At 41.4% G+C, this 17,086-nt stretch overlaps 1 protein-coding gene across 1 annotated transcript in view; it reads left to right on the top strand.

Annotated features, from left to right (window-relative positions):
• Tent4b (terminal nucleotidyltransferase 4B) overlaps positions 1-16,877 on the top strand; it is a 97,597-nt gene extending 80,720 nt beyond the window's left edge. The window contains exons 3-12 of the mRNA XM_004664847.2: positions 167-213; positions 1,821-1,941; positions 5,166-5,273; positions 6,359-6,487; positions 7,533-7,746; positions 9,511-9,637; positions 9,743-9,846; positions 9,947-10,134; positions 12,941-13,105; positions 14,192-16,877. Of these exons, the coding sequence (XP_004664904.2) occupies positions 167-213; positions 1,821-1,941; positions 5,166-5,273; positions 6,359-6,487; positions 7,533-7,746; positions 9,511-9,637; positions 9,743-9,846; positions 9,947-10,134; positions 12,941-13,105; positions 14,192-14,368 (1,380 nt within the window). The 3' untranslated portion in view covers positions 14,369-16,877. The remainder of the gene's footprint in view (positions 1-166; positions 214-1,820; positions 1,942-5,165; positions 5,274-6,358; positions 6,488-7,532; positions 7,747-9,510; positions 9,638-9,742; positions 9,847-9,946; positions 10,135-12,940; positions 13,106-14,191) is intronic.
• The last annotated feature ends 209 nt before the right edge of the window (positions 16,878-17,086 follow it).

Genomic DNA, 17,086 nt, shown 5'->3' on the forward strand with positions numbered 1-17,086 from the left:
AGACTCTGTTTTAGATTATATGCTTCATATTTGAACCTGATAAATTATGTTCAGATTGTGAGAAAAAAAAATACCCCTATAAGTTCAAAAACCTACCAGTAGATGGTAGCATGAAGCTGCATTTCTGTATAAATTGGTGACTTACAATCACTTTTCTCTCTTTCAGGTCCAGATATTTGGAAGTTTTAAAACTGGCCTGTATTTACCTACTAGGTCAGTATATTTATGAAGTACTGAAGGGACTTGAATGTTTCAGGAGTAGGTACAAAATATTAATGAAACAAATCCATTAATCTTTATTTGATCAGAATTGTCTTAAAGTAGACTCTGACTTCTGGTCATTTGTTCAGACTGAGATATACAGAGGAATGTGAAAGGGGACATATAGCTGTGAAGTCAGGAAGCTGATGAGTTCAGAAATGGACAGCCTCTGTCAGAGCTGTGGACGCAGGTAGCAGCGTCACGCCAGTCATCTGATTGTCGTGCGCCTGACATGCTCTTCGGTGGGAGGTCTCTTTATGAAGGATTTGGGCAATCTGCTATGGTCTCAGCATCCTCACCCAGAAATTCAGGCCACAGAAGTTATTTATTTATTTATTTTGGTTTTTTGAGGTAGGGTCTCACACTAGCTGAGGCTGACCTGGAATTCACTATACAGTCTCAAGGTGGCCTCGAACTCACGGTGATCCACCTACCTCTCTGCCTCCTGAGTGCTGGGATTAAAGGTGTGCGCCACTACACCCAGCTCTTATCATTTTTTAAAATCTTATTTATTTACTATTTATTAGAGAGAGAGAGGAGGGAGTAAGAGAGAGAAGAGGAGGCAGATACAGAGCAAATGGATGCACCAGGGCCTCCAGCCACTGCAAACTGCAGACCCATGTACCACCTTGTGCATCTGGTTCACATGGGACATGGAGAATCAAACCTGGGTCCTTAGGATTTGCAGGTAGTGCCTTAACCACTAAGCCATCTCTCCAGCCCAGAACTTACCTTTTTAATCTCAGTCCCCTCTACCATGGTCTTGATTGATGCACCTAGGAAGACCCCTTTGGAGGGATGGTGACATATCCTATTGTGTATTCTACCTCCCCCCAACTTAAAAATGTGTTAAGGTGGATGCCCCTTGCCATCTCCATTCTTCCCTGGATCATTCTGGGCCTCTAAAACCCATAAAATGTCCATTAATATTTGTCCTTACTTTCTGAGCTTCATCAAGATCTGGAAAAAAATTTTTCATTTAACAAAAAAGATAGGTAATATAGTTGTTACAGTCCTGATTTGGAAAAACACACAGCAATGAGTGAAAGTCTCATTCCCACTTGTCTCTGGTTCTCCTGTGTGGATCAGCTCCTGATACTAGTTTCTCACACACTCTCTACAGAGAAGAAAATGAGCATCTTTCTGCACTTGGAAACAGGCTAGACACTGTGCTGTACAACTTGGTTTTTATGGTTTAATGTTTCTGAGTCATGAGTTCATCAAGATAATACAACCTCTAGTTTAGAACCAGAAACCTTCATGGAAAGGAAATTTCATTCACTGGTAGTTTTTAGGTTTTGTTTCTGTCAAAATTACCCATTTTCTGGGGCCTGAATTCTATGAAATAGCTGAGAGGTGGAGGATGCTAAAATTAACACCCTCCACTTTTTATCTCCCATCACTTCCCCTTTGAAACTGTGGCCATCAGCATATTCATCTTGCAGGGCAGGGAGGCCATGTTCTTCTACTAAGTCAGGGTTGGTAAGTGTGATTGTCAGCTAAAATGGAGACTGTTTCATGCTTCGTCAAACCTTCTCACACATGTTCTCTGTGTGCAGTGACATCGATCTTGTGGTTTTTGGGAAGTGGGAAAACCTGCCCCTCTGGACCCTGGAGGAAGCCCTTCGGAAACACAAAGTCGCTGACGAGGATTCCGTGAAAGTTCTAGACAAAGCAACGGTAAGTTCTGAGCTTGCATCTTCATGTGTCTGGTTATTAATATACAAAAGTTTAATTTCAGTGAGCACAGTTGGGTTGTGAGTTAGTGATACTTTCATTTTAAATGTTACAGTAGTTATGCATAAAAGGTTATGCTCGTCAGTCAAGTTACTTTGTCCTGGCTATGTATTTCTTTAAAAACTAATACTTAGGCCAGGTGTGGTGGCACACGCCTTTAATTCCAGTACTTGGGAGGCAAAGGTAGAAGGGTCACTGTTAATTTGAAGCCACCCTGAGACTACATAGTGAATTCCAGGTCAGCCTGGGCTAGAGCAAGACCCTACCTTGAAATGCAACAACAAAAAAGACTGATGCTTGATTATTTTATGCTGGTTTTTTTTTTTTTTTTTTTTTTTTTTGAGGTAGGGTCTCACTCTGGTCCAGGCTGACCTGGAATTAACTCTGTCATCTCAGGGTGGCCTTGAACTCATGGCAATCCTCCTACCTCTGCCTCCTGAGTGCTGGGATTAAAGTCATGTGCCACCACGCCCAGCTATTATGCTGTTTCTTAATATACTGTAAAATATAGTGAAAATGTAATGTGCTTAGTAGAGGTTTCTGTCAAGTGGCTTAGGAGATATTGCTGTGGTATCTTATTTTGTGGGGTGTCTTTAAATTTTTTTTTATGTGTTTATGAGAGAGAAAGAGGCAGATAGAGAGAGAATGGGTACACCAGGACACCCGATTCCAGAGTTTTGCATTTGGCCCTACATGGGTACTGGGGAATCAAACCTGAGTCCCTTGGCTTTGTAGGCAATGCCTTAGCCACGAAGACATCTCCCCAGCCCTTGTGAGGTGTTTTTAAAGATATTTTTATTTATTTGATAGAGAGAAAGTGCTGGAAGGTAACTCAGCAGTTAAAGCCACTTGCTTCAAAAGTCTGCCTGGGTTCAATTCTCTAGTACCCACTTGAAGCCAGATGTGCACGTGATGCATACATATATAGTTGGTAGTGGCAAGAGGCCCTGACCCACCCATTCTCTGTCTCTTTCTCACTCTCTCTGCTTGCAAAAGTTTTTTGAAAATGTATTTAAAGAAAGAATGAGTATGGGTCTTCCCATACTGGCTTTACATTGGTACTGTGGAATTGAACTTGTGCTGGTAGGCTTTACAAGCAAGCACCTTTAATTGCTGAGCTATGTCTTCCGCCCCCCACTTTGTGTGTGTGCATGCTTTATGATGCATATGGAGATCGGAGAAGAACCTCAAGTACCAACCTTTACCTTCCACCATGTTTGAGACAGAGTCTCTTTTACTGCTTTTGCTGCTAGGAATGCTAGAATAGATGGCCTGCAAGCTTTGGTTGGGATTCTCCTGACTGCCTTCCATTTGCCATAGGCCTGTTGGGGGTAAAGATGCTATATGCATTACTTGCATTGCTGCTGGGAGTAAAGATGTCTTGTGCGTTATTTGCATCCAGCTGTACATGGGTTCTGAGAATCCAGACTTCTATGGTCAGGCTTACATAGCAAGTGACTTTTCTAAAATTTTAATATTTTTATTTATTTATTTGACAGAGAGAGAGAAAGAAAGAGCCAGGACCTCCTGCTACTGCAAATGAACTCTAGGTGCACGTACCACTTTGTCCATCATACCAGGCCGTCAGGCTTTTCAAGCAAGTGCCTTTAACCACTGAACCATCACTCCAGCCCTGCAAGTGCTTTTAACCACTGAGCTATCTCTCCAGCTCTTATTTTGTGTTTTTGAAAATACACCAAGATTTTTGCCAATAAGTCATATGTTAGGTATAGCTGGGCTGGCCTTTTAAGAACTTGGTCAGTCGTGGTGGCGCACGCTTTTAATCCCAGCATGCGGGAGGCAGAACTAGGAGCATCACCATGAGTTCGAGGCCACCCCGAGACTACATAGTGAACAGGTCAGCCTGAGCTAGAGTGAGACCCTACCTTGGAAAACAAAACAAAACAAACGACAACAACAAAAAACACTTCCATGGAAGCTAAGTCTAGGAGTAAAATGTGTTTTTAAGAATCTTGAAGTTTTGCATATGAGGTTTTCTTAGAAGAAAATATGTGTATTTGCTTTTGAAAAGCTGGTAATTTGGAGACCCAATCCGCAGTTTACTAGTCCTTATTTTCTAATGCTTTTACAAATACTTTATGTAAGAAGTCTTAGCATCTGTAAGTCATTATTCAGTGTTTTTTGAGGTAGGGTTTCACTTTAGTCCAGGCTGACCTGGAATTCACTATGTAGTCTCAGGATGGCCTCAAACTCATGGTGATCCTCCTACCTCTGCCTCCCGAGTGCTGGGATTAAAGGCGTGCGCCACCACACCTGGCTATCTTTCAGTTTTTATTTAAGAATAAGTCTTGAATGTTATCTTTACTTGGTTGTTTCATGGGCATTTATAAAGATCCAGTAATGCAAGTGTGTTTGTGTGTGTGTGTGTGTGTGTGTGTGTGTTTTACAGCTTAGTAGTTTCTCATTAGAGACACAATTTGGTGATCTGAAACAGCATGTATTAGCCCAACATTGATTATTCTTTATCTTATACCAATTTGGAAAGTAGTCTCTAAAAAATACATTGAGAAAATATTTTGTTAGGCAATTTCAGAATTCTGAATTAATGCAGCCATATGTCAATTAATGTACCTGTGAAATGATGGGTGTAATAATTTATTCATTTTAAACATCAAAATCATTCCCAGCACTTGGGAGGCAGAAGTAGGAGGATTGCTGTGAGTTTGAGGTTACCCTAAGACTACAGAGCAAATTCCAGGTCAGCCTGGGCTAGAGTGAGACCCTACCTCAAAAAAAAAAAAAAAAAATCATGTTGCATGCCTTGAATATAAATAATAATGAATAGTAAATTGAAATTTTTAAAAGTTGGACTCAGTTGATAGCAGTTACAAAATGTATTGCATGGGGCTAGAGAGATGGCTTAGTGGATAAGGCTTGCCTGTGAAGCCTAAGGTTCAATTCTCCAGAACCCATGTAAGCCAGATGCACAAGGTGGCATATGCTTCTGGAGTTGTTGGCAGTGGCTGGAGACCCTGGTATGCCCAATTTCTGTCCCCCCACCTCAAGTAAATAAATTAAAATAAAATATGTATTTTTTAAATGTATTACATGGGTTAAGTGCTAAGTGTGTACTAGAAACTTTTTATCTCCTGATTTTGTCCTTTAATTGGGGGAGAGTATTTGAACCTTCTTTCTTCTTTTTCTAGGTACCTATTATTAAATTAACAGATTCTTTTACTGAAGTGAAAGTTGATATCAGCTTTAATGTCCAGAATGGTGTGAGAGCAGCAGATCTCATCAAAGATTTTACCAAGGTCAGAGACCTGCAGCTGTTAGGAAATGCATGTTTGTCCTGAGAGTCGGCTGTGGTGTGTCTGCTGTCCTTCGCTTAGCTGTTTTGTATGCGTGTTGCTGACAGATGGTGCTTTCTGTCTGTGCACTTGCTGTGCTTCCCTTGAATGGACTTGTGGTAGTCAGCAGTTAGTGTGACCTCAGGTAAGAGTCACGGACTGGGAGTACCTTTGAAGACCTTTCTTCCTCTGGATCTTTAGGCCGAGTGACATGAGCACTGAGATGGGGCTATTTCATGATTTTTCTGTTCTTAACCTCTTTCGATTAAGACCCTCCTTAGGGAGGTTTTATTTATTTATTTTTTTCAGTTTTAATATCCACATCTCCTTTTCCTAATTTGTCTTTAAGTAATACTAGCGTCCATTTGTTCTGTATTTTTTTCCCCAAAAATAAGGAAGGACTTGATGTCATCAACCTCAGAGCATTTTATATCTCTAGATAGTTACCAACTTCTGACTGTCCTTCCTTCCACAATTCTTTTCTCTAGTAGCACTCCAGTTTCTTTCATTTCCATTCATACTCTCCCTCTTCCCTGCGCGCCCCCCCCCACCTCTGGCTGGACCTCACTGTATAGCCCTGGGTGGCCTCAAACTTCCATTTCTCCTTTTCTCCTACCTCAGCCTCTTAGAGTAATGGGATTACAGCTGTGCGCCATCACACCTCTCCTCCTCCCAGAAATGGTTCTTAAAACCCTCTTAGTGCTTTAAAATGTTGAGAGACTTTGTACTTGTACTGTTTGTGTTATCTGTTTACAAGTAACTGTTGAATGGTCATCATTACACATGAGCATCATCACATGTATATGGTTAGTGTTTCTGTCCCATAATGAACATGTGTCCACTATTACTTACATTACTATGAAAGGAAAACCTGAATTGCTTAGAGCTTACTTTTTAAAATACAGCTTACCCTTAAAATAGAAAATTAAGTATACTTCTCTATGTCTCTATCACATATTGTAATGTAAAGGCCAGCTTATGCCCCTGTTAATGTCTGGACTATTATCAAAGATAGAGAAATTCATGGAAAATATTACTTTATTTTTCAGAAATATCCTGTGTTGCCATACTTGGTTTTAGTATTGAAGCAGTTCTTACTACAGAGGGACCTGAATGAAGTATTTACGGGAGGAATTGGTTCTTACAGTCTCTTTTTAATGGCCGTCAGTTTCCTTCAGGTCGGTTGATGGGTATGCTATGCTAGTGCACTAAGAGGAATCGATAAACCAGTGGTGGAGATATTTTGGGAGAGTAGTTTAAATCACACTTGATTGGAATGCTTTTCTTTTTACTGGGTATCTTGTTAAAATATAGCAAATAAGTACTTGAGAATTCTTATCAGAGAGAGTAGGACTTTTCACTATTGATGTTAACATACAAAGTCCGGCTTAGTTTCTGTGTGAATGTTAGTCTAAATAACAAAAATAAGAATGTCTTCAAAGCCGGGCGTGGTGGCGCACGCCTTTAATCCCAGCACTTGGGAGGCAGAGGTAGGAGGATCGCAGTGAGTTCAAGGCCACCCTGAGATTCCATAGTGAATTCCAGGTCAGCCTGGGCTAGAGTGAAACCCTACCTCAAAAAACCAAAAAAAAAAAAGAATGTCTTTAAAGCAACTAACTGCTTTTGTAGCTTTGGCTAGAATTGAGAGCTGCCCTTTGGATAAAATTGGTTAGAGCGCTGAAAAGATGGCTTAGCAGTTAAGGCATTCACCTGCAAAGCCAAAGGATCCCAGTTCAATTTTCCAGGACCCATGTAAGCCAGATGCACAAGGGGGCTCATGCATCTGGAGTTTGTTTACCTTGGTTGGAGGCCCTGGTGCGCCCTCTCCCTTCCCCTCTCCCCCTCCCCTCTCAAATGAATAAATTTTTAAAAAAAGATTGGTTAGAGTCTCGGTCTTGTGTGCTTGTGTGTCTGTGTGGCACTGGTTTCCAGACTTGGTGTGATATGAGTGAGGTTACTTTCCTGATACAGTGGGCTTGCCGTCAGCCTGGGACGTATTTTGCATTCAGCCTTGCAGGTTGTCCTGTGCCAGTTCTATGCCCTTGGGATTACTGACTGGTGGTGTTTGTCAAAGTAGCATAGCCTGTAATTACTCTATTATCTTTTGCTATTATAAACCAAAATCATGGTGATGCTGTGTGTGGAAGTTAGGATGTTATTTAAATTCCCCCTTCCTGATACTGAAGAGGATCCAAAATAATTTGTTTCTTTTTTCTGTTTTAGTTACATCCCAGGGAAGATGCTTGCATCCCCAATACAAACTATGGTGTTCTCTTAATAGAATTTTTTGAATTATATGGGCGGCACTTCAATTACTTAAAGACTGGCATCCGGATAAAGGATGGTGGCTCATATGTGGCCAAGGATGAAGTACAGAAAAATATGCTCGATGGCTACCGGCCGTCGATGCTTTACATCGAAGATCCTTTACAACCAGGTATTGAAATTAGGTAAATGTGCGGGCATTCAGAGAGGGTGTTATCAGTCCTCTTGAAGTTCAAAGTCTAGATGAAAAATGATCAGACTCATCTCTCCTTCAGTTCCTTTCTTAGCAAACAAGCTAAAATAAGCACACTTGCCCCTGCCCCCAAAAAACATCTTACAGATTTACAGATAAGTTGAGGGTAGGATCCACTTTACCCATCAAAGCCAAATGCTGAACTTCAGTGTTGGGATGGGCTTGAGGGTGTGCCCAGTGCTGTGGCCGTCTTCCTTCCTTTCCTGTGGGTCCTCGTGGCTGCGATTCCAGCCTGTTGTCAGCAGGACTATAAGGAGGTGGTCCTGAAGCCCTCGGCCAGCAGTGGGCACAGGCGCCTGTCTCTGAATTCATGAGCAAAGTGGCTCCAGGAAACTGCTTGTCTTTGTGTCTTGGCCACTTAGTTCTCACAGTCCCTTGTGCACTCACAAGTTTGAGGTGGCTTGAAAGGGAAGGAAAGCAAATCCTTCTGTGCGTTCCTGAAGTTGTATTTGTTGCCTTATATTTAGATTCTGTATGTGTGGGTTTTCGTGGAGGAAGTGCAGTTAGTCATTTACTATAATGTCTAAGCTGGGTAGGACAGACGAGTGAAGAGATAGTCGTCATGTAGGCTTTGCCTGGCTTGCTGTTGCAGTCTGGTTCTCATTGCTGCTAGAAATCACCCAAGTAAGCAGCTTCTGAGAAAAAGAGGTTTATTTTGGCTTACAGGCTTGAGGGGAATCTCCACAATGGCAGGGAAAACGATGACATCACCCCCTGGCCAACATAAGGTGGTAGCAACAGCAGAGTGGCATGGGGAAGCTGGCTATAACACCCATAAGCCCGCCCCCAACAATACACTCCCTCTGGGAGGCGTTAATGTCCAAATCTCCATCAGCTGGGAACCTAGCATTCAGAACACCTAAGTTTATGGGGGACACCTGAATCAAACCACCACACTTGCTAAGTGCCTTATGAGCATTAACAACAGTTCCTTGTGTTTTTTGTTTTTTTTTTTTCTTTGAGGTAGGGTCCCACTGTAGCCCAGGCTGAGCTAGTATTCACTATGTAGTCTCAGGGTGGCCTCAAACTCACAGTGATCCTCCTACCTCTGCCTCCTGAGTGCTGAGATTATAGAAGTGCACCACCATGCCTGGCTTCTTTGTGTTTCTTGATTGGGGAAATGTTCATTGAGAGCCATTCTGTTTCAAGGCACTGCACAAAAAACATGAAGATTTTTCAATAAGGTAGACCTTGCGCTGGGCGTGGTGGCACATGCCTTTAATCCCAGCACTCGGGAGGCAGAGGTAGGAGGATTGCCATGAGTTCAAAGCCACCTTGAAACTCCATAGTGAATTCCAGGTCAGCCTGGGATAGAGCAAGACCCTACCTTGAAAAACCAAAAAAAAAAAAAAAAAAATCTTGCTTTTTAAGAGCTCATAATTTAATGTGAGCCAAGCAAAATTAAAAAAAAAAACACATTATTTCCAATTTAGCTTGTTTTAATCCCAAGGAGCAAACAGGCAGCTGTTTTGGTTTGTGTGACTGTATGTGTAATAGGAGGCCGGTAGTGAGTACACCATGATAAAGGACTGAACCGAATGCATGTTCAGAGACCTGCAAGCTTAGGCATTTCTGGGGCTCCTCCAGCTGGGCAGCCTGTTGTTTTGCTCTCCTGGAAGACAGCTCGTCAGCGTTCATTCAGCCTGTGGTCAGCTTCCTTCTCCATATTCCATTTCTTTAAAGGTAATGATGTTGGAAGGAGTTCCTATGGGGCCATGCAAGTGAAACAGGCCTTTGATTATGCCTACGTGGTTTTGAGTCATGCTGTATCACCAATTGCAAAGTACTATCCCAACAACGAAACCGAGAGGTAAACGGCAAGCCAAAGTCAGCCCATTGTGTCAAAAATGGTTGTAACTTGTTACCTTGAAGTTAACGGACTCTCCTCTTTTTTTTTTTTTTACACCCCATGCAGTATATTAGGTAGAATAATTAGAGTAACGGATGAAGTTGCCACATATAGAGATTGGATATCAAAGCAGTGGGGCTTGCAGAATAGGCCTGAGCCTTCATGCAATGGTAAGACCTTTCTTCACAATGGATCGGGGCTTAGAGGCTTTTCTGTGTTGTGTGTATTTAATGGGAAGAAACGTTTTCCAATCTTTTGCCACTCTTTCAGGAAATGGTGTTACCTTGATAGTAGATACTCAGCAGTTAGATAAATGTAATAATAATCTGTCTGAAGAAAAGGAAGCCCTTGGAAAATGTAGAAGTAAAGCCTGGGGATCTCTTAGTAAACACTCTTCAAACTCTTCATCAGGTCCAGTGTCCTCCTCCTCTGCCACGCAGTCCAGCTCTAGCGATGTCGTAAGTATGACGCATTCTCTCCCACCTTGGATGCTTGCCTGCTTTGTTGTTGGGTTAACTGTGCAAGGGCTGTCAGCACCTTTTTTGTTGTTGTTGTTGTTAACATAAACTTCAAACAGGCAGAAGTGAAAGTATTTTATTGAAGTCTATATTTTTGCCTCTGTGTGCTACTATTTACATCTTGCTCGCTTATCATATATGTAACCCTCTACCCAATAGTTCTCCTTCTTGGATCCACTTTAAAGTAGATTGCATATACAGGTACACTTCCCTCAGTTGTAGTAGCACCGTGTTAACCAGATTCCAATTGTCTGTTTACATATGTATTTTGATATAAATTGAGATGAAGGGAATACTAGTCATATATTCTGTTTTATTCAGAACTAGAGTTAGAGAATGTTCTCATCACCCCAGGGAGCCCCCTTGTGACAGGCAGTCCTCAGTCCCACCCTCAGGCATCCCTGTTGGGTATAGTCTTTTTTTTTTTTTCTTTTTACTTTATTGACCTTATTTTTACTTGAACTTGTTTTGTTTATTAATTAATTTATTTGAGAGCAGCAGAGAGAGAGAGAGAGAAAGAATGGGTGCACCAGGGCCTCCAGCCACTGCAAATGAACTCCAGATGCTTGTTTCACCTTGTGCATCTGGTTTATGTGGGTCTTGGGGAATTGAGCTTCAAACAGGGGTCCTTAGGCTTCACAGGCAAGTGCTTTAACCATTAAGCCATCTCTCCAGCCCTTGAACTTGGTTTTATGCTTCCTTACTGAATTTTTATTTATTTATTTATTTATTTATTTTTCTTACTGAATTTTTAAAAATCAAGATATATTTGGTGGGGAAATCGCTTAGTTGGTAAAACACTTGCTGTATAAGTCTCATGACCCTTACAGGTTTAGATCCTCAAAACCATGAAGCTAGATGCAACTATAATCCCAGCCCTCCTGCAGTGAGGAGGGAGGCAGAGATCCAGGGTCTCAGAAGCTCGTGGGCCAGTTAGCTTGGTCCCCACAGTGCTGATCAGTGAGAAACCCTGCCTCATACAAAGTGGAAGGGAAAGTCCAGCAACCCACCTTGTCCTCTTACCTCCACACTTTGCCAGGGCACAAATGGAGGTACAATTTTCACATCATAAAGTTGACCATAGAAAAGTATAGTTCAGTGATCTTTAGTGTAGTCAGTGTTACGTAGCTGTTACCACTGTCTAATTCTACTACCCCAGAAAGAACTCACTACTTGGTAGTAGTTCCTCCTTCCTTCATTCCCTAATCTGTTTTTTTTTTCTTTTTTTTTTTTTTTGAGGTAGGGTCTCGCTATAGCCCAGGCCTACCTGGAATTCATTATGTAGTCTCAGGGTGGCCTCAAACTCATGGTAATCCTTCTACCTCTGCCTCTGGAGTGCTAGGATTCTGGGATTAAAGCCATGTACCACCATGTCCAGCTCCCTAATCCACTTTCTGTCTGTATTGTGGTCAATTAGATCTTACTTTATTTATCAAGGTAATATTTGAGTTTACTTAAGATTTAAGGGCTGGAGAGATGGCTTAGTGGTTAAGGTGTTTGTGAAGCCTAAGGACCTATGTTCGACTCTCTGGATCTCACCTAAGCCTGATGCACAAAAGTGAGGCAAGCATAAGATTGCACATGCCCACTAGGTGGCATAAGTGTCTGGAGTTTGATTTCAGTGGCTGAGACCCTGGTGCACCAATTCTCTCCCTGCCTCCCCGCAATCTCTAAAAAAATTTTTAAAAAGGATTTAAAATGGACTTACGTGTTCTCTGAAACTTGACCGTGGACTGTGACATAAAAAGTAATTGAGAGGGCTAGGAAGTAGCTCAGGTGGTAGAGTGCTTTACGTAGCATGCATAAATCCCTGGGTTCAGTTCATCAGAACCACATAAAACTGGGCATGAATGCTGGGTTAGGTGGATCACCATTAGTTCCAGGGCAGTCTGGGTTGCAGAGTGAGATTCTACTTCAATAGATACATAAATAAAGTGATGATACTTGCCTACAACTAGCTCTTGGGGAGATGGAGGCAGGAGAATAAGGAGTTCAAAGTCATCTTTGATTACATAGCAAGTTTGAGGCTAGCCTAAGCTTCATGAGTCCCTGACTCAAAAACTTAATCTAAATAATGTAAAGGACATAATTTGATGTTGTTGATGGATGATGACATATCATTATGAAATCATAAATACATGCAGAATCTCCCTATGTCTGTAGGTCCCAGGCACAGTTGTGGGGGTAGGGCAGTGAGGAGGTGTTAGGGACTGAGCTGTGACTCTTTAACATGCCAGATAGTAGTCTAGGGTGGAGTAGCCAAGTAGCAGGTGGGGCTTAGACAATATCCCTGGAAGTCTATACCCCCGTCATGCCTTTGGTCTGAAGGATTAGATTGAGTCTCCTTAAAGTCATCTTGTGTTTGATTAAAGACACTGGGCCAGGCATAGGACCTAGGTTCCTCTCTTGTTACCGCCATGTTTTTCCATGGCTCTGTGGCTTGTTTGTTATAAACAAAAATATAAAACACAGAGACCTGTGTAGGGCCCTTCATAGACAATAAACAAGTCATCCAGATGTGGCTGGTGGCCTTGGCAATGAACAGAAGCTGCTAGTTAAAAAAAAAAACCTTAAAATGTTTGGAGGACAACATCTGTGTTTCATTCTGAAAAGGCCTCCGTGCCTCCTTAACTCTGAAATGTCTCAGTTTAGTCTAGAGAGTACTTAGCTGAAATCATTTTCTTTCCAAGTACTGAGTATGGAAATTACTAATGTGTTGCTTTATAACCCCTGTGACTTGTGTTAGGATTCTGATGCGACACCATGCAAAACCCCAAAACAGTTGCTCTGCCGTCCACCTACTGGCAACCGAGTAGCCTCACAAGATGTGTCCCTGGAAACCTCACAGGCAGTTGGGAAAATGCAGAGCACACAAACCACTAACACACCCAGCAGCACCAACAAATCGCAGGTGAGTAGAATTATGTTTTTCATTGTTAGCATTCAGTGCCACATAGACTTTCTTACAATGGCTCCTGTGGGTTTGAAGAAATCTCTTGATTAAAGAACAAACTACTTTGTCCTATGAGCTTACAAAGCACGACAGTGCATCTAGCATTAGGATGTGTGAGATTCCTTAGACAATACCGTTGTAACACAAACCTTTGCAGGAATCTGGTCACCAGTCTTGTCATTGAAAGAGCTTAGTCCCAGCCAAGTCCCTGTAATACTGATTGAGCATAAAAACTGCACTAGGGATGAGGATGTAGTTCCATGTAGAGTATGCCCGGAAGAAAGAAAGGAGGGGGGTGGAGGGGGAGGAGGGGGAAAGACAGAAAGAAAGGAAGGAGGAAAGAAGGAAGAAAGATGCTTGAAATAAACTCCACATGAAGTTTCTACATGGCTTGATACCTAGAAATGACATGTTCTTTTTTTGATACTTGATACTGGTGCCTATCCTAAGCCAATAGAGAGCTCAAAGGCATATTAGTCAATTAACATTAGCTGACTTAAACAGGCCACAGGAATAGAATACTCTTTTTTTTTTTTTTAAGTTGCCTAAAATTATTACTAACTATGGCTAGTAAGTAGGTAAGGAGAGGAAGCCTACGGTTTTAAGTTCCACCACCCTCTCAGTGCTCCTCAGAGACCCCGGGAAGAAGCCTTTTGGCAGTAGCCATGGCATTATATGCAGACATAGTACAAGTGACAGGACTTGGGAGGAAGCTATGGGCCGACAGCAGGAACAGGATAGGAGCAGCCGCTTATGCTCCCTGAACCTGTCGGTCTACAGGCCTTTCTAGTAGTGCCAGTTAGTAGGTGGTGTATGGTTGGTGGGTTCCTTGAGAAAACTTTCATGCTGTGTTGTTAGGAAGAGATACTGTAGTGTGTGCTTTCAAGAGCCCACCCCCCTCCATTAGCCCTCCCTGTGTGCTGGTCACTGGAAAAGTTAGTGGTAGGTGGCTCACCTGTCCATTTCTAGTTTGAAATCTAACCCCCTACATTCAGGTTTGCCACTTAGCAGCACTGATATCTTTCTGACTGCTTTTTTCTACAGCATGGATCAGCAAGGCTCTTCCGTTCTTCCAGCAAAGGCTTCCAAGGTACAGCCCAAACAAGCCATGGTTCCTTGATGACAAGCAAACAGCATCAAGGCAAATCCAATAATCAGTATTACCATGGCAAAAAGAGGAAACACAAGAGGGACGCGCCCCTCTCAGACCTTTGTAGATAGTCGGCGCTGTGCGATGGACTGTCTTCTGTGTGCAATGATCTCGTGCTCAGGACAGTTGCACAGGGACTCCTGGGACATCAGGAGCCTCACACTGTTCAGACGTTGATTTAGCAACTGCGTTTTTTTTTCCCAGCTCGCCACGGAATGGATCATGAAGACTGACAACTACAAAAACAAAAAGCAAGCAAAAAAAAAAGGGTGGGGGGAAGGCTGCTTATTTGATAAGTCATATGCTACAACAGGGTCATTTTAAGATTTAAAGCTTGAATGTAAAATAAATATATTTCTCATTGGCTTTATCAGAGTTATAGGGAATAGTATTCAGTGTGGGTAGGGTGATAGAAACAAAAAAACAATTTTGGAGGATGGGGTGGGAAGGCAAACAAGTGTCTTATAGGAAGTCCAGATTCCAAGGGGGGAAAGTGATTTGTGCATGTTTTTTTTTAAAAAAAATAATTTTGCATATATTTGCCATTTTACTGTGTGTATATATAGAAGACCATATAGGAAATTGATATTTGTAATAGTGGATTTGTTAATACTTTTTACATAACATTACTGTTTGAATTGTAAACAGATTTTTTCTCAGGATTAGCTTGAAGAAGAATCTGAATTGCCATCCTAACACCGTGTACAGGGCCGTGAGTAGCTCTGTTACTCCATTTGTTTTCTCAGCATTGGAGTGACTTCATAGAAACCTTGTGACCTGCTGCGAAATTCTTTCCTCTCTAAAGAAAAGGTTTATGGTAGCAAAGGATGCTTATTTTATTTTGTAAAAAAAAGAAAAAAATGTACTATGTACTTTTGTGTATACACTGAAAAATCTGTAGTCATCTCTGAGAATTAACCTGCCACTGTTTCTACAGTGCTGTCTTCTTGGGTGATGGGCAGTGATGTGACTTTGTGTCGGTTTCCTTTGCAGTCCTTTCTTTCCTCCCTTTCCCCTCTTCCTCTGAGGAAACAAAAGGCCGCTGGTCGGGGCTGTGGCTCCGAGTCCTCCAGCTGCGCCCTCGCCCCTCGCATGCTGGCTTCTGCGGCCCTGTGTGCTTGTGTTTCTCATCTCTCACTCTTGCCCAAGTCACGCTTAACTTCGGGAGAGGATAACTGTCAACAGCTTTAATTAAATCATACTTAAAAAACTATTTTCTTATACTCCACTTTATGCTTTTGGTATTGTCGATCTTTACAATTAAATGGTCTTTGATAATGGATCGATTTTTGTATTGCCTTATTAAGACCAAATACTTCTTGTCATCCCATTCTTTGCCCTCTCCTTTAATGGAATTGTTGTCTTTAATTAAAACTTTTTTAAACATTGGCTTGTTTTAATCATACTGTAACTTTTGGTTGTGGTCAGCCTTGAGTGCAAATGAGATGTGTAATTCTGTTATCCATCACCTGTTGAGTTGGAAACTCAGTTGGGAATATATAACACAGTAGAATGTAAGTGCCGTTTCTGACAGGGCTTTCTTCCCAGGTGAGCCCTTACGTTTAGCCTCAGTGTGTGTGGCTCTGTTCAGTACAGCCATTTCTGAGATGAGAGTCCATTATACACACACACGCACGCACACTCACACACATAAACATGCACACACGCACACACATACATATACACACACACACATGCGCGCACACCAAGGACTGGTGGCTTTTAGAGTTTTCTTTTATATATACTTATGAAATACGGAAGACCAATCAGACCTTTAATGGACACTCAGTGCAACTTTTTATAGTGAGAATAATGCTAAAGAAAGACCAAAACAGGTGTCATCAGTGAAATTAATGATTTTCAATATGTTCATATTTTACTTCACAATGGGAAAATATGTCCCACAACTGGAAACTCAGTAGTACTTGTGTAAACCGTGGAAGATTTTAAATGTGATGTTACTTTGACTGTTTTAAATTTTAGAGTCACATTTTATTCTGATTAGAATTTTTATCAAGATGTTGAGCTTTTGTTTTTTTAAACTAGTTTGTCATAACATGTTGTGCATAATCACAGTATTTATTTTGTTAGGACTGTTGTGAATGTGTAGACTTATGTTTACTGCTAAGGGAACAATTATTTATAAAATAATATTAAATCCAGTATTAGCTGCCTACTTCAGACACTTCATACCTGCAGAGATCCGTGTTACATTTACCACACTGAAGTTTTTTTAAAGACTCACCCTCATTGTTGAAAGTAAATGTACTCTTAGGGTGCGAATATTAGTGTTCCAATAAGCATGTGGTTATATTAAGGTGGTGGTAGCGGGAAGATGATCTTGATTCCATTGGGAATCTTAGGTTTTCGTAAATTTATTGGGAAAATAGTTTTTCCTGTACTGCTGACGTTTCTTTTTGGTAAACAGTATCTTTCTAAAAGAAAAAGCATGAAGGAGAAATTGAGGTGTGTATACATTTCCTCAAATGACCAGCATTGTATTCGTGAATACTGTGTATCTTGCAATGAGCAGTGTGAAAGCTGTTCATTTTTCAATCTGAAGTAAAATACTTTCAAGAATTTTTAGTTTGCCTGCTCATTTGTTTTGTACATTTCATCATTGTATTTGACTCCTATCTTTTTTGAGTTTTAATACTTTGTGTAAAGACTTTGTGGCTATCTCAGAAGTGGGTCATTTAACCATTACAGTCCTTCCACATACATAGATCATAACAGTAAAAGAGGATGATTTTGGCCCTGGATCATGTTTCTCTTGAGGCCATGAATGT

Source organism: Jaculus jaculus, chromosome 1, assembly GCF_020740685.1.
Source record: "Jaculus jaculus isolate mJacJac1 chromosome 1, mJacJac1.mat.Y.cur, whole genome shotgun sequence".
NCBI lineage: Eukaryota > Metazoa > Chordata > Mammalia > Rodentia > Dipodidae > Jaculus > Jaculus jaculus.